Source organism: Pelobates fuscus, chromosome 6 (assembly GCF_036172605.1).
Source record: "Pelobates fuscus isolate aPelFus1 chromosome 6, aPelFus1.pri, whole genome shotgun sequence".
NCBI lineage: Eukaryota > Metazoa > Chordata > Amphibia > Anura > Pelobatidae > Pelobates > Pelobates fuscus.
The window spans coordinates 165,573,183-165,599,870 of NC_086322.1; the positions used below are offsets into that span (position 1 = coordinate 165,573,183).

The 26,688-nt window shown below is 45.1% G+C and overlaps 1 protein-coding gene across 1 annotated transcript in view; it reads right to left on the bottom strand.

The window, feature by feature from the left end:
* Positions 1-26,688, bottom strand: part of RNF150 (ring finger protein 150) — a 193,049-nt gene that overhangs the window by 13,856 nt on the left and 152,505 nt on the right. The window contains exon 6 of the mRNA XM_063458455.1: positions 14,273-14,480. Coding sequence (XP_063314525.1) covers positions 14,273-14,480 — 208 coding nt within the window. The remainder of the gene's footprint in view (positions 1-14,272; positions 14,481-26,688) is intronic.

Genomic DNA, 26,688 nt, shown 5'->3' on the forward strand with positions numbered 1-26,688 from the left:
GTGAGAACCAAATACAATATAAACTGTAACTGTATTAAGTGTTTTCTCACAAAAAGTGCCGATATTAAAAGGTTAATCTAAGCACCATGACTACATCATGATTTTAAAGAAGTAATGGTGCCTGCAGTCTGTATATGCAGGTTTTGGCTATTAATCACTGCTTGTACATATTTTATCCAATTTGCTGCCAAGGGTGTAACTCCACCTCCTGCAGTGTCTTTGGGGCATCATTGGCCAGCCCTGAACAATAGTTCTGGGCTGGCTAATACTAATTCTGTGCATATTTCTATGCATAGAGAAACATTTATTGGCTGAGAGCAGACAGCTGATGTTTTCAGCCAATATATGGCTGATGGGACCGACATCCTGCTTCTGCAGCTCTGGATGCATATCACAAGCCATTAGAGAACCTTTGGCACCTGGCAGGAACACAGCTAAGAGAATAAACTGTTGCAAAATTGTTTGCCTCATTATTGGGGAACAGGGCTACAGCACTCCACACGTCATAACCACTAACAGGCTGCAGTGCTTATAACATTTGGAGTAACCCTTTAACTGCCAACAAGTAATTGTTTTAGAGAAAATCTAAAACCTTTCGAAAAAATACTTTACAAAATGAATGAATGGAGGAAGTATAGATCTATCCTTTGGTGTCACAGACAAAAGGAGTGGGCTTACAGCTGAAGTAAGTTTTGCAAGTGTTAAGAGTAATTTTACATACTTCTAAATGCACCAGCAACTCTTCTCCAGCTAGCTATTTTAAAGGTGTCTGTCAGTTGCTCAATTACCCAAGTGAAAGTGGCGCAAAGAGTTAGTGTGAAGACCCGGGTGTGCAGTGTAAAAGAAAAAAAAACTGACAGGACTGCTCTAATATACTGCTTCAGATTATGCAATACCTAGGAACAAGAATGAAAGTAAACTTTTGAACCAAGTCTGCATGCACACATGTTCTACAACTAAAGATGCAAACCATGCTGTAAAATATAACATAGAACTACACACAACTGGTCGATGACATATGGTTAATGGCTGCCCAGTCACTAGGTTTAGACATTTAGGAGATATGCCTCCACCTGAAATACCTAGTAATATGACAGAGACACACACATTGACATACATACACACACACACACATATACACACACACACACACTCACAAATTGACATTTTCCATTTTAATTGTAATCCACCCAGCCTCCATACCTTTGGGATAGTGGACTTTCCCTGGGGTCCAGTGGGGCTCCTCTCTGCTCCTTGTAGTGATGCCAGAGTGACGTCATATTCCATCTCCCAGCATCACTATACAGTGCGAGGGAGCAGAGAGGAGCTGCAGGAACATCACTGCTCCCTCGCCCACTGTCCCAGACTGCTGCCTCCATGCAGGCCAGGGTGGCCGCCTCCACAATCCCCAGGGCGACTGGCCGGCTCCATTGTTCCCTTATCCTGCCTTGAGCTAAAGGGCTTCAAATCCCAGGCGCCAGGGCAAAATTTCTAGTCGCTCTGTGCTAGCCTGCCACCAGATAATTAACCCTGCGCCGCAGCCAGTGAGCAAATAGTGCTGATTTTCTTTTTTTTATATTCGGGCCCGGATTTGTAGTATTTAGTCAGGACCTCAGCCATCGGCGAAATTCGATCTGGTTGAAATCCAGACCAAATTCAGGCCCATTTAAGACCTGAGTTACAAAATCTGGAGATACATAGCACGAACAGATTTTTGTAGTTCGAATGGTTTTGTTCTGTTTGAACTGTAGTGAATATTCCAGGTAATGAGTGGAATCATGTTTTTTAACAAGCTGGTAGTCATTCCTAGGTTGTAAATGTTGGTATTTAAAGGAACACTCCAGGCACCAAAAGAACTGCATCTAAATGAAGTTGTTTTGGTGCCAGGAGGCCCCTGAAGGCACTCTCACCTCAAGGAGTTAAACCGTTCTTGAACGTTTTAACCCCTAAGTTGCCTCCAGCGCTTGTCTCCACCACTCCCCTGGCAGCTTATGGCCTCTGAATTTTGAGACTCAGGAAGTGTGGAGTACTGCTGGGCAGGGGTGTCGCTGATTGGTTGAGAATGGTCAGCTGATGCTCTCAGCCATTGACTCCCCATTCACTACACTGGCTTGCAAAAGGTACTGTCAGGGTACCTGAGGCCTCTACCTCTAAGGGAGGTAGAGACTTGGTGGTTTATCCGTCCAGGCGAGCTGTTTCCTCCGTTCCTCGCGGTTCATCCAGCCACTTAAACACCGGCCGCGAGGAATCCACGTCCTTTTCTAGCAGGACGCTCAATACGTGACGTCATGACGCTATCACGAGCGACCTGTCACTCAAGTGTCCGATATCCAATCGGCACTTGTCAGAGGCGTGCTTACCATCCGGAGCCAGGGTATTTAAGCTTACTTCTCGCTTCTGCTCATTGCCCTGTCGTGGTTCTAGCTTGTCTAGTCACTCAGTGCTCTGGTATTCTAGTTTGCTCTATTTGGTTTTGACTCGGCTTGTTGTACTTCCCTGCTTCTCTGTTCTCCCTTGACCCGGCTTGTTCCTCGCTTATCTGTCTTCCCGTTCCCTCGACCTCGGCTTGTCTCTGACTATTCTCTATTACTCTCGGTACGTTAGTCCGGCCATTCTAAGGCCCGGTATACGTACCTTTCCACTCTTTGTACTCTGCGTGTTGGATCCCTGTCCCGATCCTGACATTACGACAGGGCCAATGGATCCTGCAGGTACAAACAGTCAGCTTGGTTCTTCTGATCCCAGGTTTGACGCCATGGAGCATAGGATGGATCAGATGGCTTTAGCACTACAGGCACTTTTGTCTCGTGCTAGTAACCCACCTGAGGAGACACGTACTCCTTCTATTTCTCCTGCAGTCTCAGGTCTAGAGGTAGCCACTGTAGGTGCTTCTTCCCGTATTACCCCACCAGTACGTTATGGCGGGTCACCGGAGAAGTGCCGTGGTTTTCTGAACCAGATTAGCATCCATTTCGAATTACAACCCCGCTCTTATCCTACAGATAGAGCGAAGGTTGGATTTGTTATTACTTTACTCATTGAGAAAGCTCTGAGATGGGCCAATCCTTTATGGGAGAATGATAATCCACTAGTCTATAATTATAATGCCTTTGTAGCTGCGTTTAGAAGAACTTTTGACCCTCCTGGTAGAAAGGTCAATGCAGCTAGATTACTGTTGCGCCTTAGACAGGACAATCGAACACTTGTGGACTATGCACTAGAGTTCAGGTCCTTGGCGGCAGAAGTTAAGTGGAACGAACAGGCTTATATAGATGTGTTTCTGAATGGGCTATCAGATGTAATTCTTGACGAGGTCGCTACTAGAGAACTACCTGAGAATTTGGAGGATTTAATTTCTTTTATATCTCGTATTGATGAACGCATAAGAGAGAGGCAGAACACTCGAGATAGGACCCGTAGACCCTCCTTTAAACTAGCGCCTACCTTTCAAAATTCTGAGTTCGAAGACTTACGTATTTCTGAACCTATGCAGATAGGCAGTACTCATCTCACAGAGAGAGAGAGACAGTACAGAAGAAGGGAGGGTTTATGTATGTATTGTGGAGTCAGAGGACATTTACGCCTAAATTGTCCTAATCGTTCGGGAAACGCTCGCACCTAAGTTTCTCTAGAGGACAGGCCTTGGGTGTTTCTACTTTGTCCTCTATTCACAACTACAAAGAGTTCAGGCTTCTGTTACCCGTTTCTTTGAGGTGGGAGAAGGGAGTAGTAAAGACTATGGCACTAATCGATTCTGGAGCTGCTGAGAGCTTTATAGATCAGGGTTTTGTTGCCAAGCATACTATCCCATCCCAGTTAAAAGAGACACCACTGGCTGTTGAGGCCATCGATGGTAGACCGTTACTTGAGCCTGTTATTTTCCATGAGACCATACCGATTAACTTAACTGTTGGCATCCTACATAAAGAGGATATATCCTTAATGCTCATTTCTTCTCCGTCCATTCCCATAGTCCTGGGGTACTCCTGGTTGAGGAGACACAACCCTATTATTAATTGGGAGTCAGGGGAGATAGTTTCGTGGGGAAAGAATTGTCAAGAAAAATGCTTGCGGAAGGTCTTACCTCTCGGATTAACTAACACGTCGACTACCTCTGACAATCCTACAGAGACACAAATTCCGCCTCAGTATCTAGATTTAAAGGCAGTATTTGACAAAAAGAAAGCCGATACCTTACCCCCACACAGGTCCTTTGATTGCAAAATTAACCTCCTCCCTGGTACCATGCCTCCCAGAGGTCATGTATACCCATTATCTACTAAAGAGAACTCAGTTCTAGAGGAGTATATTCACGAGAATTTAGACAAGGGATTCATCAGGAGGTCCTCCTCCCCTGCCGGGGCTGGATTTTTTTTTGTTAAAAAGAAAGATGGTTCTTTGAGACCTTGTATTGATTATCGAGGCTTGAATAAGATAACCATTAAAAATGCCTACCCGATTCCCTTGATCACCGAACTCTTCGATCGTTTGAAGGGCTCTACAATTTTCACCAAGTTAGACCTCAGAGGGGCATATAACTTGGTGAGAATCCAGCAGGGACATGAGTGGATGACGGCATTCAATACTCGATATGGTCACTATGAATATACTGTTATGCCTTTTGGGTTATGCAATGCGCCAGCTGTATTCCAGGATCTGATAAATGAGGTTCTTAGGGAATTTCAGCAAGATTGCGTCATTGTATACCTAGATGATATACTCATTCATTCTAGTGAGATTGAGACTCATCACAAGCAAGTCAGGAGGGTTTTGCACAAGCTTCTCCAGCATGGCTTGTACTGCAAGTTGGAGAAATGTAGCTTTGATCAAACACAGGTAACCTTTCTCGGCTATGTGATCTCTGGGGAGGGATTTAAGATGGATCCGGATAAGCTCCAATCCATTCTAGAGTGGCCTTTACCCAAAGGTCTTAAAGCCGTACAGAGATTTATTGGTTTTTCTAATTATTATAGGCGCTTTATTAAGGGCTATTCTTCCATTATCGCACCTATCACTAATATGACCAAACAGGGGGCTGATACTAAGAATTGGACTACTGAAGCTCTCCTTGCGTTCAAAACTCTCAAGGAGCTTTTCGCTTCCGCTCCAATTTTAGTTCACCCCGACACTTCTCTGCCTTTTCTACTTGAGGTAGACGCATCTGAGACTGGTTTAGGTGCTGTCCTATCTCAAAGGTTGGGGGTTGATAAACCATTACATCCATGTGGATTTTTCTCTAAAAAATTGACCGGTACTGAAAGCAGATATGACATTGGTGACAGAGAATTACTAGCGGTTATCAAGGCTTTGAAAGAGTGGAGACATTTATTGGAAGGTACATTACATCCTGTTACCATTCTAACTGACCACAAAAATTTGTCTTATATCGGAGAGGCTAAGCGGTTGTCCTCCAGGCAGGCTCGTTGGTCGTTGTTTCTTACCCATTTCAATTACGTTCTGACTTACAGACCTGGGTCAAAGAATTCTAAAGCCGATGCGCTATCTCGCCAATATGAGCCCTCTGCTTCAGTTGAACCACTTATGTCCTCCATTGTACCCAAATGCAATATTATTGCTAATACCAGTCTCAAAATTCATTCTCCGCTACTTGACCAGATCTTGAAGTCACAACATCTAGCTCCCGGAAACACTCCTGAGGGAAGAAACTTTGTTCCTCCTGAACTTCAACTGGAGCTCTTACAATGTTTTCACGAAAGTAAAATAGCTGGTCATCCTGGTATTCGCAAGACATACTCTTTGATATCCAAGGATTTCTGGTGGTCTTCACTTCGAAAAGATATTGAGGAGTTCGTCGCAGCTTGTGAAACTTGTGCCAAGACTAAACTACCTCATGCATCTCCATGTGGCCTGTTACACCCCTTGGACATTCCTGAGAAACCTTGGTCCTGTTTGTCCATAGACTTTATCGTTGATTTGCCTGCTTCCAAGAGACAGACTGTTATTCTCACGGTGGTGGATAGATTTACTAAGATGGCTCATTTCGTGCCATTACCTAAACTTCCGTCTTCTCCTGAATTGGCGGAGATTTTTGCAAGAGAGGTTTTTCGCCTACATGGGATTCCTTCGGAGATTGTTTCTGATAGAGGCTCTCAATTTGTCTCACGTTTCTGGAGATCCTTTTGTTCTCAAATGGGCATCAAATTGAACTTCTCCTCGGCCTATCACCCTCAGTCTAACGGAGCTGCTGAACGTACCAATCAAAAGATCGAACAGTATCTGCGTTGCTTTGTTTCCGAACACCAGGACGATTGGGTCGGTCTGATTCCTTGGGCGGAGTTCGCACACAATAACCTTGTTTGCGATTCAACTCGCTCTAGCCCTTTCTTCATGAACTATGGCTTTCATCCTTCGATTTTTCCTTCGGTTTCCTCTTCTCAGGGGATACCGTCGGTTGATGATCATGTCGCCAACCTGAAGAAATTATGGGATCAGACTCGGCAAATTCTGTTACATAGTTCCTCGTTGTTCAAAAAACACGCTGACAAGCATAGAAGAGCGGCTCCTGTTTTTGTTCCTGGGGATAGGGTATGGTTAAGTACTAAGAATATTCGACTAAAAGTTCCATCTATGAAATTTGCTCCCCGCTACATAGGTCCTTACAGGGTTCTCACTCGTATCAATCCGGTTGCGTATCGCCTTGCTCTGCCACCTGCCTTACGCATTCCTAACTCTTTTCATGTCTCCTTGTTGAAACCTCTTATTTGCAACAAATTCTCCTCTAAGGTCTCCTCGCCTCGTCCTGTTCAGGTGGAGGGTCGGGAGGAGTACGAGGTCAGCTCCATCGTTGATTCCAGAATTTCAAGGGGAAAATTGCAATATCTGGTCAACTGGAGGGGATATGGTCCTGAGGAGAGGAGTTGGGTACCTCAGGAGGACGTTCATGCTTCTCGCCTTCGCAGAGCATTTCACCTCCGCTTCCCATCTCGCCCCGGTTCCTTCCGCCCGGTGGGCGTATCTGAGAGGGGGGGTACTGTCAGGGTACCTGAGGCCTCTACCTCTAAGGGAGGTAGAGACTTGGTGGTTTATCCGTCCAGGCGAGCTGTTTCCTCCGTTCCTCGCGGTTCATCCAGCCACTTAAACACCGGCCGCGAGGAATCCACGTCCTTTTCTAGCAGGACGCTCAATACGTGACGTCATGACGCTATCACGAGCGACCTGTCACTCAAGTGTCCGATATCCAATCGGCACTTGTCAGAGGCGTGCTTACCATCCGGAGCCAGGGTATTTAAGCTTACTTCTCGCTTCTGCTCATTGCCCTGTCGTGGTTCTAGCTTGTCTAGTCACTCAGTGCTCTGGTATTCTAGTTTGCTCTATTTGGTTTTGACTCGGCTTGTTGTACTTCCCTGCTTCTCTGTTCTCCCTTGACCCGGCTTGTTCCTCGCTTATCTGTCTTCCCGTTCCCTCGACCTCGGCTTGTCTCTGACTATTCTCTATTACTCTCGGTACGTTAGTCCGGCCATTCTAAGGCCCGGTATACGTACCTTTCCACTCTTTGTACTCTGCGTGTTGGATCCCTGTCCCGATCCTGACAGGTACGTTCTTTGCAAAACCAGTTTAGTGAATGGAGAGTCAAGGATTGGCTGAGAGCATCAGCTGATCGCTCTCAACCTAACAGCAGCACTGGAAGCAATTTATAAGTTAAACCATTCTATGTGGCCTTTCCAAGTGTGCTCCTGATCTGCTAAATATAGGCCCAATCTGGGAATAGTCTAAATTGAGGAATACAATTCAGATTCTGCAGTCTATCGCTACTGATCTGTCCTGACATCTGCAATTCTACAACAATATTTTTTCTCCTCTGTGGTATCAACTTTACCAATATGCTATTACACATTCTTTGAAGCTTCCGTCTACAGTAATAGGGCTCTTCAGGTTTAAATACAATCATATATCAATCAGTACTGAATGAGGACCATGATGCCCCACATCCTTCATGATCTTATGATGTATGGTCACTTAATACAGAAACAATAACATATTCGATCCTGCAAGGAAGCAAGATGGTAATCAGTTGCCATCTCTCATGTCACAACTTTGACAGTGTGTAGGATTCAATCTCCATCTTATGCTTCTCAAATTGTGTGTTCTACTTGTTACCTACAAGCTAACTTTGTGGGCCTTCCAAAATATATTTCACGTATGGTCTGACAGTTTCATTCTACTATCTGCTTGGTATACAATTTCAACTAGAACCTTGGACAGCTCTTACTGTTTAATCTGATAGGAAGAAGAACCACTTACTGGAGGAGTCCATAAAGATAAACTATAGTAACTAGAACAACTTTAGCTTAATGAAGCAGTTTTGGTGTATAGATCATGCCCCTGCAGGCTCATTGCTGAGTTCTCTGAACAAGTCAGTAAACAAGTATGAAAACAAGACAGTAAGTAGTGCTGAGTATTGCCATCAGAATTCTTCTATACGCCCACTATTTGTGCCCTCTGGCACACACTCCCAGACTAATTCAAGTAACTATTTCCTATTACAAAGCAGGGGGCGCCGGATCCCTGCACCCGGAGTTCCCGCTGCGGCTCCTCATGCTGCGCCGCCTGAGCGCTTTAGCAAGCCCCAGGCGGCGCAGCAATGCTGTGTGGAGGGCGGCCGGGTTTGTGACCGGCAGGAGGGAGGCGCAGAGCGCGCCCTCCTGCCGGTCTCTCAATGTAGCGTGGCCGGGCGGCGCGGAACAGGAACCTTTGTTTCCTGTACCCGGCCGCCGGCGGACTGACAGGAAGTGCTCACTCAGTGAGCACTTCCCTTCAGTCCGCCGGCGGCCGGGTACAGGAAACAGAGGTTCCTGTCCCGCGTTCCGCGCCGCCCAGCCACGCTACATAGGTAGGAAGGAGGAGGGGGTGAACCATTAGGGGAGGGGGAGGTGGGGGGGTGAACCATTAGGGGAGGGGGAGGTGAACCATAAGGGGAGGGGGAGGTGGGGGTGTAAAGTCCATGAGGGGAGGGGGTGCACAGTTTATTAGGGGAAGGGGGGTGTAAAGTCCATGAGGGGAGGGGAGGGGAAGGGGGGGTGTAAAGTCCATGAGGGGAGGGGAGGGGAAGGGGGGATGTAAAGTCCATGAGGGGAGGGGAGGGGAAGGGGGGTGTAAAGTCCATGAGGGGAGGGGAGGGGAAGGGGGGTGTAAAGTCCATGAGGGGAGGGGAGGGGAAGGGGGGTGTAAAGTCCATTAGGGGAGGGGGGTTTTAAGGACCCTTAAGGGAGGGGGGGGAAGGACCCTTAGGGGAGGGTGTTGTAAAGTCCATTAGGGGAGGGGAGGGGGGGTTAAGGACCATGAGGGGAGGAGGGGTGAGGACCCTTAGGGGAGGGGGGATGTAAAGTCCATTAGTAGAGGGGAGGGGGGTTTTAAGGCCCCTTAGGGGAGGGGGGGGGGTAAGGAGGGAGGAACACTAAGGGGGGGGAGGAGAGGATAATGACCACTCAGGGGGGGAGATTACCACTAAGGGGGTGGGGGGGAGGAGGGGAAGGTCTACTAAGGGGTTTGGGAGAGGGAGGACCACTCAAGGGTTTGGGAGAGGGAGGACCACTAAGGGGAGGGATGGAGGACCACTAAGGGGGAGAGGGGGGAGTGAGAAGACCACCAAGGGGGGGCTACAGAGGGACAGGGGGCCAAGGGAGAGCACTAAGGCACAAAAGGGGAGAACACGGAGGGACACACACTGCATTCAATTACATACACAGAAACACACCTTGCACCCCTTACACACACACTCACACACATAAACATACGATGCATTCCTTACACACAAACACACACTGCATCCCCTATAAACACACTACATCCCTTACACAAATTGGTATCCCTATACACTACATTCTATAAGAACACACACACATTGCATCCTCTACAATAACACATAAAACATCCCCTACACACTCCACTTCCTGTGAGAGAACTCATGGGTGGGCCATGTAGGTATTTATGGGTGGGCATTGTAGGCATACTCACGGTCAAGCCCCGGGGGCCCAGACCTTGAGCTGTGTAAGGGGCCCTAAAAAATGGAGCTGCTTCCTGTTCGTTAATTGTTGTGAGCACTGTTAAATACAGTCTCCAGAGAGCCTCTTCTACACCAGACCTGTGGAGCCAGACTGAGCCCATCATCAGCCTCTTGTCCTCATCTGGTGGTAAGTAGGCAATCCAATATATTATTAGTGGCACTAATCTCTAATTTACCTCACATTAAATGGATACTATAGTCACCAGAAGCACTACAGCATAATGTAGTGGTTCTGGTGTCTATAGCCTGTGCCTGTAGGCTTTTAAATGTAAACACACTGTCTTCAGATAAAAGACACTTTGTGAAGACTGGCATTGGCCAATATGGCAGAGTACCGTATGTGGGCGAGGCATTGTGATGTCACATGGTGGGCAGGACATATGGGGGGGCGGCAAATTTTTTTTGCCTAGGGCGGCAAAAATCCTTGCACCGGCCCTGAATGCACATATATTAGAACATACGATGACCACTCCACTTGACCCTTCAACAAAATGTTCCTTTTCATCACTTCATAACTCTATGCTCCTGTTGAGCCCTTTTACTTCACTTTTTCTTCTTTATATTAAACCCACTGTATGCATAGGGTAGAAAAGATCACCTGGGTTCATGTACATTATAGTTTATGTGATAGCTATACCAAATAATCTATGTCATACTGAAATATTTTAAAATCATAATATCACTGATCCAACAAAATAATCTCTCCTCTATGGAGATATAGTAAACTCATAATATCTTTAAAATCATCTCTAATACAACATAATCTCTCCTCTGGTAAAACATATTAACATAATATCACTAATCCAACATAATATTATTCTACACAAGTTATAATGATGCATTTTAAATTTTCGGTATATAAAACATATCCTCTTTTTTTATCCAATGTACCACATTGAGATCATAAAAGTCGTATTTAAGCTAATTACTGTCAAGTCAGTAATTTCAAAAATATCAGGTAAGACAAAAAGAGAAAAATTAGATGCGATAGAAAAGAGAAGTAAAAAAAAGATGGAAAATCCAGAAGAAGACAATGACATAAAAGTTAAAAGAACGGTATATATTGCTCTAAGTAGCCAAGCAAATATTGCCATCCGATCTGAACTGGGCTAATTCTCTTTGCTGTGAGCAGTTTAAATAATAGCTGGCCTTTAGTGTTATGCTAATGTTATGTGTTAGGGTCTCAGTATCTTAGTTCCCATACAGACTGTTACAGACTGTTCCTTTTTACAGAGATAAGGGCAGGATATTTATTTCAAAAAGAGCCTCATTTTGTATTGCCAGAGGAGTTGGAGCCACAGGATACCAGGGAAAACAAACAGAGACTGTGATAAAGCAGGCACATGTTAGATTATCAAGGAATGTCATTTATTGTGTATGTAACATTAACCCACAGTGGTTAAAATGCAGTATATGTACTATCAAATAATATTGTAAAAGATGTGAAATGTGAAGCTTAAAGGGAGACTCCAAGCACTGTAGCGGCTGCAGCTTTTTGTAATGGTGATGGTATGGTTGTGATTGTATGTGTGCTGTTCCTAAAATAGTGTGAAAACATTTTTAATAGGTCTGATACAAACTGGAGAATTAAAATTAGTCGTTCACCGCCTACCCATGGCCAGGGTCCATCTCGACTGGGGAGCTGGACACAGGATGGTGGAAGTCGGCCTCATGAACAACCTGCAGGTCGATGTATTACTGGGCAACAACCTGGGCCAGCTATCGTCCACCTATACGCCCACTACAGGGGTCACCATGGGCACTATGACTGGTCTGCGCCCCATATGCAGCAAACTGCGATGCACTGTGTGTTCTGACACCTTTCTATCATGGCCACCAGTAAGTTTTTCAGCAATCTGAACTACAGTAGCTCTTCTGTGTGATTGGACCAGATAAGACAGACTTCTTTACCCATGTACATCAATGAGCCTTGGGCACCCATGACCCTAACGCCGGTTCACTGGTTGTCCTTCCTTGGACCACTTTTGGTAAGTACTAACCACTGAATACTGGAAACACCCCACAAAACTTGCTGTTGTGGAGATACTCTGACCCAGTTGCCTGGCCATAAATATTTGGCCCCTGTCCAAGTCACTCAGATAATGTTGCTTGCCCATTTTTCCTGCTTACAACACATGAAATTCAAAACCTTACTGTTCCCTTGCTGCCTAATATATCCTACCTCCTGACAGGTGCCATTTTAACAATATAAGCAATGTTATGAAAATCACCTGTCAGTGATTTTAATGTTTTGGTTGATCAGTGTGTGCGTGTATTTTCACACACAAACTTTTACATCATGTCATGTTCTTACCAACGTGACAAATCATTGATTTTGTGTCATTGGTCAACGCTAATGAATTTGTTGAAACAGCTTATTTAAAGCAAGTCTAATGAGGAGACCAGCAGGAAACCAGCCTTTGTCTAAAGACAATACACAAGGGTAAATAGGAAGGCCAAAAATGACTGTCATATTTTATCACTATGCAGCCCGCTCTTGAGTGCAAAGACAACTAACAATCACTGAAGATTTAGTGGATCAGTATGTAAAGCACAGAGCTGATGTATTGTGAGTGTAGAAATACTGCGTTGCTCAGATATCCACAATCAATAATGCTCTATTCAATGGATGGTGGGATTTTTTAATTAGTGTCCAACATATATTGACAAAGAGTGAGCAGTACATTCCTATCCACTGTGTCCAGGAAGCATGTTATGCATATAATGAGGGGGGTGGTTTCAGTTATACAGTTGGAGGTCAATTATAAAGTTTAGGTCAGGCAAGTGTAAAATAACAAGATTAAGTTAGCACTACCACAGGAACCCTCTTTACACACATCATTTCAGACCACAAATGACAGTATGTGATTAAAATATAGAAACTGCATCCCCTAGCCTGCTTGTTAACTCTGCTCTTAACTATCTCTGCCCTTTCATTATATTTCTCCTTCTTCTATATATAAATGTTTCTCCTCCTCCGCTGCTACCCCCATTTCATATCCAAACTTTCAGGGGTTCTACTCTGCTGCCTCCACCTTTCGTTTGTCCCTTCTTCTGCTTTCTATCATTTATCTTCTTTTTCATCTTTTTTTCATACTTTTTTATGACACACTAGACTTGTCTAATAAGTTTCATCTAATTTTGGGGACAATTATTTCAACTGCTGATATCGTATCGGAAAATATTTTGCATTACACATACTGGTCAGAGTGCCTACAAACACCACTGTTCACCCGTAAAAGCGCCTTCAATGGGGACGCAAGCATCAGAACTTGACAATGGAGCAATAGAAGAAGGTTGATTGGTCTAATACATCACGTTTTCTTTTGGATCAGGTGGATGGTCGGGTGCATGTGCGTCGTTTACCTGGGGATGAGATAGCAGCAGAATGCACTATGGGAAGGATGCATCCCGGCGAAGCTGTGTTATGGTCATGGCAAGTTCTGATGGGAAACCTTGGATCCTGGCAGTCAAATGGATGTTACTTTGACACATACTACCTGCCTAGAGATTGTTGCAGACCACATATACCTCTTCATGACAGCTGTTTTTCCTGATGGCAGTGTCCTCTTTCAGCAGGATAATGCATCCTGCTATACTGCACAAATTGTCGAGGAATGGTTTGAGGAACATGACAAAGAGTTCAAGGTGTTGCATTGGCCTCCAAATTCCCCAGATCTCAATTCAATTGATTATTTGTGGAATGTGCTGGAACAACAAATCTGATCCATGGAGACCTCACCTCGCAACTTGCAGGACTTAAAGGATCCGCTGCTCATGCCTTGGTGTCAGACACCACAGGACACATTCAGAGGTTTTATGAGGTCCACGCCTTGATGCATCAGAGCAGTTGCGGCCGCATGAGGAGGACCTATATGATATTAGGCAGGTGGTTTTAATGTTATGGCTGATCAATATATATATAAACAAACACACACACACACCAGTTAAGTCAGTTTATAAAACCAACAACAACAAAAAAACACACAGTGGTAAAAACTATTAAATTATAAAGAAAATAATAAAAAGTGAGTACTAAACATGTAAACAGGTCAAATGTCCATAGGTAAGCTTAGAATCCAAATTGAATTTGAATTGATATCTATTATCAACAAGATATTCCAAACTTGCAATACAATTGTATATCTAACATTATGGTAATTTGACAAAAAACTGCTTATTTGTATGGTCTACATGCATACTTACACTTAATATTTATTTTTTAGTACAAAACAATGAATGACTTACTGCTTGCAGTAAGACTAATGTCCCCGACCTGCGGAAGCACTTCTGCATCTTGAATTATTTGTAATACACCCACTGTACGGACAGGAGGATCAGCACCTACAGAACTCTCATTCACAGTTACATCACTAGCTCCTGTTATTTGATTGGTTGGCGGTCCAACAGAACCTTCAAAGTCTGGAGCAATATCATCCAAGCAGTCTGCATTTGGCTGTTGGAAAGAAATGAGAGCCCATTTGCAAATTCAATTTTGCACAATACATGTAAAAGAAAAAAGATTAGTGTTTTAAGATTAAAAGTCAATACATCATAAAATAAACTGTCAGTAGGAGAAACAAATTGGGTTATTGGCCCATACCTCACCATAACAGCTGTGTTTCATATTTTCATAATTTACATACAGTTCACTTTTGAATATTTCTTTCTTGTTTTTATAATTAGTCTACGTTAGACCCTTCTACCTGATTATAGCTCAAGAGCTTTCCTTCCATGGTTTCTCTACATACAACTGTGTCTTTTGAGTCAACACTATGTTTGATTGCTATATTGTCTACTATGTATGAATGCTATAGCTGTCTGATATAACAAGCACATTTATTTCTGTAGTACAGGATTAATCTAACCACCAACGAATACGTTTGCATATAGGTTACATTTCGAGACTATGTTTGTTTTCTATCTTGTGCATCTTTGTCTTTTGTTATATGTGATTTTATAACAAGACACGGAGGCTCATTTGCTTATCCCTTTCTTAATTGTCCACCAATAGCGGCAAAAAATACAAAACAGTAAGAAAAAATGTCATACATAGTGATAAGTCACTCCAAAAGTACCATTTATTTTGTCTCTTTGGTTGTACTACATTTTGTGTACTTGTGATTATAAGTCTGGGGGTTTTAGTTTAACTTAGCCTTTGAGTTTACCTTGTAAGGACTGTTTGTGTACCTGTTTTATTGTGTATTTACTTGGTTCTGTGCTCAGGGTCCCAGACCTGGTGGGGGTTTTGTTACTCCTCTCACTTAGGGGTGTTCCTCCTTTTTATTCCTTTCTGCTTCCTGGTCTATGACTTTCTCTGACTTTCCTCGTGGTGGTGCTCGGGTCTTGCCTTTCTGTCTCCTCTGCCCGCTGTACCGGGGCCATTTTGCGCCCCCGTTCGGCGCTCTTCGTGCCATTGTGGTATCTGAAGTTTGGGAGTTCGCATGCGAATACCTGTTCGCCTGTTTTACTCATTGTGATTCGGCCCGCGAACGTTGTTTGTTCACGGGTTCTTTCGTATCCGACGATTCGTCTGTTCACTGCCGCTTTCATGGGTTGTCTCATAGACTCATTTGACTTGCGAATGCGCCTTGGTCGCGATACAAATTTTCTCGTTCCGGAGTTCATTTCCCATCGCAAAATTGTGGGTTCTTCACGGTTCCTTCCGGTTTATGCTGGTATCCTCCTCCTTCTGCCTCGTGTGTTTTGTTACTGGTCTGGGCTAACCCTCACTATTTCCTTCATTTTCCCCTGACAGCATTCCTATTGAGGTAACTTTTCTGTGTCAGTATATTTTGTGGGTCTTAGCTCAGTTTAGACATGCCTAAGCCTAAGGTGCCTGTATGCCCCTCTACCCCTAGAGAGTTGGACACCGCACTACTGTTTGGTGAGGCCCCATCTACGGCTGGCTCCCCCCCCCTCGGCAGGGGACGCACAGTCATTGGCGCTCCAGAGGTCTGTGGCTGACGCCATTATGTCCTCGGCCTCGTCCCAATATATTTCCCAAGTGATAATAACGCGCCCCTCGGGCAAGGGGACCACAGATCACTCAACGCGCACCCCGCGTCATGAGTTGGACTCCCTTGGGACTGCACCAAGAAAGGCTTGCCATAAATCTAGGCATTTCTCTTCATCTGCCTCCAGAAACAATATGACTGGCAAGGCGCCCCTGAAAGTGTGTCAAATCCATGCAAAGGAGCTTTTCTGCACCAGGCAGAACGGGTGCGAGAGCACAGAATGAGAGTGACTCCGACTCAGAAATCGGGTCTAGTGAGGAGGCTGGAGTGGAGTCCAATAGTGACTCGGAGAATGATGATGGGGACTTGGGTCTTGATCTCCTTACCTCCGCCATGGCGGGGATGACAGGAGGCAACCCTGGGACTGATCCTCCTGCGGCTGCAAGGACTGCCCTCATGGACCCGCTGGGTGAGCCACTGTTCGATCCAGATGACCTTCACCAACTGCTCCCAGCGGACCATGTGGCCTGCTACCTGGAAAATTGGGTCCGTTGCCCCCTTAGCAAGGCAGCATGTAATAAACTCAGAGCTGAGTGCCCTAGACCGGTGGTGCCTAACAAGGTGCGCGAAACACTGGAAGCTGACCCCAAAATGATGCAGTTTTTATCAAAGATGGGTTGAACCCAGGTAAAGGCCTGGACTCGGCGCTCAGGTCGTGCCAAGATAAACACCTAGACATAGTTGGGCCCCTGGCCAAGCTTTTTGATCTAGCTGAGGATGCCAGGGCTGATAACAGGCTAGTCGACCCAGATGAACTCTGTGGTTGGGTCCAAAGGGCCATCTGTATTGCGGGCAGCTCAATGCTTCTCTATCTGTGACATAAAGCCATCCTGTTTAAGATAGAGCCGAAACGGGCTAGTCTCGGCCGCACTGAGATTGGCAAGGAGGCCCAAGGCCTCCTGTTTGATGACTCCTTTATTAGGGACCTTGGCTGTTTTGTTGGGGCATTTACTGCCCAAGATAAAGCCGAGTCCTCCATGAGGAGGGTGTTCCAGGGACGGGTCTCTACCAGGGCCGGCAGATCCAGGGGCCGTCTGGCCTGCCGCAGCTACTTCTATTCCTGTGGCTTGTGAAGATGCTCCTTCAATCATCCCCACAACTTCCATGAGGCAAAGACCCGATTTCCCTTGGTCGACCATCCCTTGGTCGACCATGGCGGTCAAGGGGATTCAGATGAGGTTCCGGTGGCAGACGACCCTGTGGTAAGCTTGACTCTTCCACATGTTTCTTCTCCTGTTTGTGTAAGGGGCAGACTCCATCTTTTTTTCCCAGCCTGGGCATCTATCACATCAGACACATGGGTTCTAGACACGGTGAGGGGGTTTCGCATAGATCTAGTTAGCAACTTGCGCCCTCTCAATTCCAGGGTACGCTACCAGCATTTCAAGATGGAGGGCATCCATCTTCTCCTGCACGGGGACTGGCTGGCGAAGTTAGATCTGATAAGATGTGTACCTGACGGTGATGGTGCATGCGACTTCCAGGGACCTCCTACGCTTCCGCTAGGGGGAACGCATATGGCGCTTCACCTATATTCTGTTCGGTCTCTCTTCAGCGCCTTGGTGCTTCACCAAGCTGCTACGCCCAGCTATGATCTGGCTCCGAAGTCGGGGTGTTCACCTTATTGTTTATCTGGACAATATTCTGATCATGGCTCCGGATTGCTCTGTCCTCCTGCAGCACCTGTGATGGACGGTGGATCGGCTGACCTTACTGGGTTTTCTCATCAACTGGGAGAAATCTTGTCTGACACCATTCAGACGCATGGAATTCTTGGGCTTCCTTGTGAACTCGGAGGAGGACTCCTTGAGCCTACCTGCGTCAAAGGTGTGGACGAGCAGAAGGGCACTTATCCGACCACATCTGACCCTGTGTCACTTGGCGAGACTCATCGGACTGTTGGCATCGTGGATCCAGACGGTGTTCCCAGCTCCTCTTCACTATCAAGCTCCCCAGTGGTTGAATATTGCACATCTTCGCGAGGGAGCATCATATATCACTGACAAGGAATCGAAAGACGAGTTGCGTTGGGGGATTCACAATCTATGTGCATGGAACGTCAGGGCCATATTTGGATCTCAACAGAAGTTCACCATAGACTCAGACACGAGCCTCCATGGCTGGGGTGCCCACTGTGAAGGGGTGTCCACAGTAGGGTGCTGGTCGGAGATCGAATCCAGAATGCACATCAATGTTCTGGAGCTTCTAGTGGGATCCTTTATGATTGAGAGTTTCGCGAGCAGTTCGATATGTCAACCACATGGGCGGCACCCAGCCGGCACTGTTGGCTCGCATGGCAACGGACTTCTGGGAGTTTTGTCTAACACGGATTCTGGTGGTCCAGGCGGAGTACCTACCGGGCCTACACAATGTTCAGGCGGATTGGAACTCACGTTATCTCTCAGACAGCAGCGATTGGAGAGTGGATGTACAGGTGTTTGGCACTATTCCTTCCCTTTGGGGTCCCGTAATCATAGACCTATTTGCCTCATGGCTCAACACCCAGTTACCCCGTTTCTTCAGCTGGCGTCCGGACCCAGCTGCAGAGGCGGTGGAAGCTTTCATGCAGGATTGGCATGGACTTCTTCTCTACGCTTTCCCTCCATTTGCCATGCTTCCCAGGACGCTGCTTCAGGTTTGCCACCAAGTTACGGAGTTGGTTCTCTTAACCCCGTTATGGGGGACTCAGCCGTGGCTCCCTCAACTGCTGGAGATGGCAATAGATGTCCCCAGGCTATTGCCGATATGTCCATGCCTACTTCAGGACCCAGCAGGACGTCACCATACTCCCCTCCTGGAAGGATCCCTCCTGTTGATGGCTTGGCGGATTTCAGGGGACCCTGGCAGATCTCTGGAGTTTCGGACACAACTCGGCGCCTCTTGACGGATGCATGGGCTCCTGGAACTCGAAGATCATATGGATCAGCTTGGAGATCTTGGGCTGGCTGGTGCCTGGCTAAGGACATGGATCCCGCTTCAGCGCCTGTTACGGCAATTCTCCAATTCCTCACCTCTCTGTTTGAAGCTGGCCGGGCCTACCTAACAATAAATGTATACAGGTCACCCATTTTTTTGGCCCATCAGGGTTTTGAGGGTTGTCCGGCAGGACAACATCCCTTAGTATGCTGGCTTCTGTGTGGCTCCCACCTTTCTCGCTCACCTAGACCACGATACTCCATAGTGCTATCATTGTTTGCCTCATGGCCATCTAATGCGGACCTTTCCTTGCGCCAACTATCGGTGAAATTGGTCACACTGCTTTGAAGGTATTTTTGTGGTTTTGTAAAAATGTATGTTTTCTGTGCCTGGAAATAATTGAGTTTAAGGAAAGGTTTTTTTTTTTACTGTAAGAACAATCAGGATGTGGAATTCTCTGCCTGAAGAGGTGGTTTTATCAGAGTCCATACAGATGTTCAAACAGCTACTGGATGCATACTTGCAAAAACAGAATATTCAAGGATATAATCTTTCAATGTAGGGTAATAACTGATTGATCCAAGGATAAATCTGACTGCCATTCTGGGGTCAAGAATGAATTTTTTTCCTAGCTTGTTGCAAAATTGTGCTTCAAACTGGGTTTTTTTGCCTTCTTTTGGATCAACAGCAAAAACCAAATGTGAGGAAGGCTGAACTTGATGGACGCAAGTCTCTTTTCAGCTATGTAACTATGTAACTATATATGTAACTATGTAATACAGTGCTGACTCAATTATCTCCTAGGCACAAGGGAGGGATTGACCTATTTTGTATGGGAGTGTCTTAAAACTGAGAGCCAATGTAATTGTGTGTATGTTTTTACTGTAGTCTACTCTCAGGTCCAGGGGGAGTGTCCCTTGCATGGGAATCTGCATAGAAGGCCAGTTGTGGCTGCCAGTTGTGGCTGCAAGTCTCTTTTCAGCTATGTAACTATGTAACTATGTAATACAGTGCTGACTCAATTATCTCCTAGGCACAAGGGAGGGATTGACCTATTTTGTATGGGAGTGTCTTGAAACTGAGAGCCAATGTAATTGTGTGTATGTTTTTACTGTAGTCTACTCTCAGGTCCAGGGGGAGTGTCCCTTGCATGGGAACCTGCATAGAAGGCCAGTTGTGGCTGCCATTAAAGAGATTTGTTTTACCCTTCATGAAGTGTAGGCTCATGTTTGGGGGATTGGAGAGCTATATTCACTCTGGGGATTGCTATAATCACTATACTCCCTTGTTCCTATACAACACTTGCTCTTGTAAGAGCAGCCTGCTTTGCTCTCTGGACTAGGAGAGTTCTACCCACTGGAAGCTGCATCCTGGTCTTGGGTCCAGGGTGGGTGGAAGACAGTGAGACCCCAGCCAAGCTGCGGCAGTTTGTGGGATTTACAGTGGTTATGGTGTCCGGCGCAGTGCTTATGGTACTCAAGGATTACAAGGAAGCAGCGATTGATGGAGGTACCCGATCGGGGTACCAGGCGGTCCGTCACATATAGAAATATGAACTTCGCACTGAGCCGCATCAGTCACAATCTACGCCTCTTTTTTTATCCCTTTGACCTCCTTTTTCCCCGGGGACGAGTACTACTATGGCTCATTGGTTGAAATGGGTGTTGCAACAGGCGTGTGTTGACACCCATTCTGTCCGGGGTGCTTCGGCCTCATCGATGATGACCTCGGGATCACATTTGGAGGACCTGATAAGGACAGCGGACTGGTCTCGGGAATCTACTTTCCGTGAATTTTATTTTCGACCGGTGACTCATGTTTTTTCTATGGTTGTCAGTCAGCTTTGAACTTCGTGTCTTGTTATAAAATTACATGATTTTGCTATTACATGATGAAAAGTCATGATTTTATTAAAGACATGGAGGCGAGTATTGTCCCACCCTAGATACACTTCTGTCTTGGTTTACTTCTTCCCTCCCTGGTATGGGTATGTTTGGATAAGGTTTGTATTAAGGTAAGTGGGGATATTATTGCTATAGCCTTTATGGTCAATATGGGTTTGTTCTTGGGTCGCATGCTTGTCTGATAAAAGGGTTTATCTCTACCTTATGATCACACTAAGTTGCAAAGACTAAAATAACCGTATGGCTCCTGTCTATTTATGTTTTCACAGCCTAATTCGGACTGGTTTGATGGACTCCATCTGATTATAGAATAATGGAATCATCTACGTTGGCGATTTCTTGTTTGCTGTGATGGATTTGTCCCAGTTCGTTGGATTGTTACGTGGTTGGACGCCGACTGGATTTAAAGGCAGTTGATATTGTGCAGCTGAACTGATTCCTGTTTGATGTTTGTTTATTGTGGTCGCATCTCCAAAGAAAGAGGAAATGTGTAGGGAGGTGCTGACTATTATACTGGGAGTGGCTTATCACTATGTATGCCATTTTTTCTTACTGTTTTGTATTCTTTGCTGCTATTGGTGGACAGTAAAGAAAGGGATATGCAATACTCGCCTCCGTGTCTTTAATAAAATCATGACTTTTTGTCATGTAATAGCAAAATCATGTAATTATACTTTATCACCTGCAAACATAAAAATGTACAAAAATTCCAAATCACTTTTGAGCATTAGTAAATAAAGCATTTATTCACACTGTATCACATGAAGAGCAACAGCTGTGTTTTTATGCTCATATTTCAGTAGGTTGCATTAGAACCTTCCTGCTGTGTTAAATATAGCTGCTGTGACTTTAATCATTTTGCAGTAACAGACACCTGGGCAAATGCTTTGATACATCCTAACCTGAGTTTTGGGTGGAATATCCATAGTTAAAGTAGCGGTCTGATGCAAAAGAAATTCACAGAAATGTGTGGAAATAAAAAGATATATTTTATATTTTACACCCCCACCCCCTGCAGTGCAGAAAGGATTAAAAACCCTTAATTCTATTATGTTTCTCTGTGCTGGGTAAGGCTCCACCTCTTCTCCTCCTCCACGTCTTGGACCTAATGCGTATGCGCAGTGTTCACATTAGGAAAACACCATAGGAAAGCATTGAATCAATGCTTGCCAAAAAGGTTTGAGTTGATGCTGGATGTTTTCATGCATAGGGTGAGTATGTCCAGCGTCAGTTAGGCAACCCGAAAACGCCTCTAGTGGCTGTCTGGTAGACAGCCACTAGAGATGGAGATAACGCTGCAAGTTAATTATTGCAGTTTCTCAATAACTGCAATAATTAGCCTTGCTGGGTTAAGGGGACTGGGACATTACTTCAATGAGCTTTAATGTTTTGTTTAGAAGTGACAGTTCCCCTTTAAATATCAGTTAATAGATCTCACTGACTGTATGATTAATCGGTATTACTTTTTAGTCATCATTTATTTATTTTTATCTGTTTGAGCATATTTTTCTCCTGGAAAGTATCTTGTTTCTCTCTTTCTAGTTACAGGTGATTTTCAAGTTTTATTCAATGGTGTGAACGTTCCCCTTTAACATATTGTGAGATAAGTACTATTTAAAAGGGCACTGAATGGGTTAGAACACATGTGATTGAATATCATAAAGAAAATAATGACGATTTGTCTTGCACAATGCAAGTAAGAATGTTGTTACACCCCTTCATTCAAGAGAAACAGTGAAACTGGCTAGGAGGAAATGTACAGCTGAATGTTTCCCTGATAAACTAGGCTAGGAGATTTTACAGGAAATGTTCAAACACCCAGTTGATTTTCGTAACCAAAACAAAACCTGGAATTTGCGCTATAAGTCTGTTAAACCATAATTTACCTCTCTCATATTAAGTACACCAAGACGGATTATATATAACTTCGTTTAGATGAAAAAGAGCTTTCATTTCATATAAAGTATTTAAATAAAACATAAGTTCTGCATGACAATTTATCTGTGAATGTCATAATACTGTTTCATGCTTTTACTGCAATAAAACACACATATTTGTGTTCAGTGATGTTTCACGAGTTCAACAGTACTTACTATGTACAGGTTTTATGGTGTTTTGGAAAGTTACATGGCCAAATATAAGGCTTTCCCCTTTTGGGACTATGTTGCCTTTGAGATCGTATGGCAACCCAGGAATTACCCCCATCATGGCATACCATTTTTAAAAGTAGACACCAAAGGGTAGTCAAAATATCCTTTCTTTTTTAGTAGCCACTTAGTCACAAACCCTGGCCAAAATTAGTATTCATATTGGTCTTTTGCATGTTTCACATAACTGCCCTTTCACCGATGATATCATCATTATACATTTTTGCTTCTTTAAAACATTCATATTTGTGCTCAATGATGTCTCACGGGTACAACACATATAGGCTTTAGTTTTTTTTTTGAAAGTTAAAGGGTTAAATCTAGGTTTTACAAATTAAATTAATTGGGCTTTCAGCCTGGGTTGTCAGATAGGTCCCCCAATTTATAATTAATAAAGTCGCATTCTATTTAATTCTAAGTGTATATTTATTTTTTATTTGTACATAATTATGTAATTTTTAAATTATATGTTTGTGGATCTGCCTGAGAACCCAGGTAATTTGTAAATCACGCCGTGATTGAGGTGTCATTGTGATCACATTACTCAGATCAGCAGCACTGGCTGGAGGGGGACTGACTCATTTGTCAGGCTGTCCTCCCGATTGGATCCAGCGAGGAGGATGAGTAGTTGTTCTGCAGGGAGGGTCCAATAATTAGGGTTTGCTATGTCACCATAACAGTATTAAAGTCCTCCTTAATTTGACTGCTACATGAAATGTGCCATTTGTCAGACCACAGGCTGCGGATCTTGCTATCATTCATGCAAGCGTGCAGCGTGCTTAAACATGCGCCCGAGCCAGCCACCCGACACGTCGCATAATGATGACCTCAGGGGTCAGAGTGGAAGGATCAAATACCTTCCACGTGTTGTGGTTAATTCCAAAAGGAAATTAAACAATCAGAAATGAATCATGCCTATTTAAACTTGCCGATGTCATCCTTTGTTGCCCTGTTGTGGTCTTTTGATAGCCCAATAGTGCGTTTTGCTCTGTCTGATTGTTAGTTACCGAATTTTGTCTTTGTCTTATCGTTTATCCTGTTTCCTCCGATCCTTGACCTAGGCTTGTTCAATTGATTTTCCGTATCTCTGTAGTCCTCTGACGACGGCTTGTACTCTGACCACTCTCTATTTGCCTAGCCCGGCCACTATAAGGACCGGTATTGCAATTCCTTCCCCGTAATGTGTCAGTGTGTTTGGTTCCGGAGACTGTGAGAACAGGATAGAGTTTGCAAATTAGGTCCCTTACTTTGAAGTGGAACCTCTGGCTGTATCACACTGGCCAGGTGGGAAACCCAACATTTACTTGTGGAATGTTTTATACATCTTCATACCAGTTGGATCCCTACCTTTTGGTAACTTTTGCTTAGCAGACTTTGTGCCCTTTAGATATGCTAATCAACAATTATGAGTTAGGAAACAATTTCTCAGCTAAGAGACATAAGCAAAAAAGCAATAATAATAATAATAATAATCCATAGGTGAATAATCATATCTTGTGCTACACATATTCATAATGCTGAGAGTATTCCATACAAAAGAAGTCGAAACATGACCAGTGTACCTTAAAGAGAAGCTATAGTGCCAGGAAAACAAAGCTGTTTTCCTGGCACTATAGCTTCCTATAGTCCCCCCCCCCCCCCCTCACTGTTGTGCAAATAAGTTTAAAAACCCTTTCTGTCACTTACCAGCACTGATGCTTGACTCGGCCTATGCTCCTCTACCGCCAATGTTGGGGACCTAAGGTACAAGCACCCCAAAGTCGCCTAACGACCCGGAATTCCCCCTATTGGCTCTCTGATAGAAAGCCACTAGAGGTGGAGTTAACCCTGGATAGTAATGATTGCAGTTTCTCAATAACTGCAATAATCACCATTGCAGGGTTAAGGGACCTGGGAATATTTACCCAGACCACTTCAATGAGCTGAAGTGGTCTGGGTGCCTATAGTGTCCCTTTAAGTTGTTTAATAGAATTGGGGATGATGATATATAGCAAATGGGCCTTGTAAGGAGTCTATAGAACTGATAAATTGTCACAATTCCACAGATATAAAAATAATTTCTGTCCCGACATCCCCCAATTCTTTATGTGGGTCCCCAAGGCCAACAGACCACTCCCACACATCCACTGCCCGGCCATTGCGAACTCTATAAAACTCTGGGATGCTACATCGCTTAAATACGGGTTCTCCACGCAGTCCTCCCCGTTAACTCCTTACCTACGAAATACGGCCTTTAGCCCAGGGCTGACGGCTGGGGACTTTAGGGGCATAGAAAGCACGGGACTCAAACGTCTATGTCATCTATACGAAGATGGCTCGATAATTCAGTTTGAGGAACTAAAGACTAGGGCGACTTTACGCCCCTCTGACTTCTTCCGGTATCTGCAGCTTAGAGACTTCGCTCAAACACCAGCGATCCGGGCTATAGCATTAACACCGCCTACATACTTCGAGAACATGTGCCTGAAGGAGCAATTCCCGAAAGGCCTTATCACTGCCTTATACGCTCACTTAAGTACCTCCACATCGGAGTGGGGAGCACTCACCTACGTAGCACAGTGGGAGGCCGATCTGGGCGAAGAGCTTGAAGGGGTGGACTGGCAGGATATCTGGGAGGCCGCTGCGGCTTCGTCGGTATGTGTCTCCATGCAGGAACAAGCCTACAAGACTATGTTTAGGTGGTACACCACTCCGGTTAAACTTCATAGGATGCGTAGAACCCCCACAGACTTATGCTGGAAAGGTTGTGGCAATAAAGGAACCTACATGCATATGTGGTGGGAATGCCCGATGATTCAGCAATTCTGGAAACAGATAGCAGAGGTACTGAAGACTATTTTCGATAGAGAAATCACCCTGGACCCTTGGGTCTTCCTTCTGGCCAGGCCTATGGAAGGCTGGTCCAGAACGGAACAGCTACTAATTCATAAAATTAATTTGGCAGCTAGACGAGCCCTAGCACAACTGTGGCTACAAAATACTACCCCCCCACTAAACATGGTCCTACACAAGATTAAAGATACATTCCTAATGGACAAACTGACGGCCAAGGTCAGAGGCACACATGCGAAGTTTGAGAGGGTTTGGGCTCCATGGATAGATAGCGGGGTGGGCGGTTGAGAGGGCGGGAGTGGGTTTATCCCCCACCGCCCCACCCCCCCCGACGGGTCTGCACCGGTAGATACTCCTGACTTTTCTCTCCTGTACAGAAGTATGGGGACCCGACCCGGAAATTAGCAAGCTATAAGATACCCCACCAATGTCACTCGCCTTTCCGCCATCAAAACTGGGTCCATCCAATGCCCCCGGGTACTGATACTTAAATGTCCAAAAGAGCTGACGGGTCCCGGCACCCCCTTTTCCCTTCCCCTCCCCCCCCTAAAACCCTTTCCTGATCCCCCCTACCACCCCCCCCCTTCCTCTTTCTATCTTTCTGTCGCTACATTTCCACTATTGACTCCATATGGTCCCTATATCCCCCACTATCTGACGGCACAATCCTCACACTACCTCCACGGAGCTATTACTGCCGGAGCTTAAAATGGTTAAACCGCACCTTTACTGAGGCTGCCTTTCCCTTGAGGTGGGAGTGGGGAAACATACTTCAATACCACAAAGCTCAACAGATGCCGTCATCACGTCCTCCTGGTTACTTCGTATCAGGCGTTTGGACCAACCGA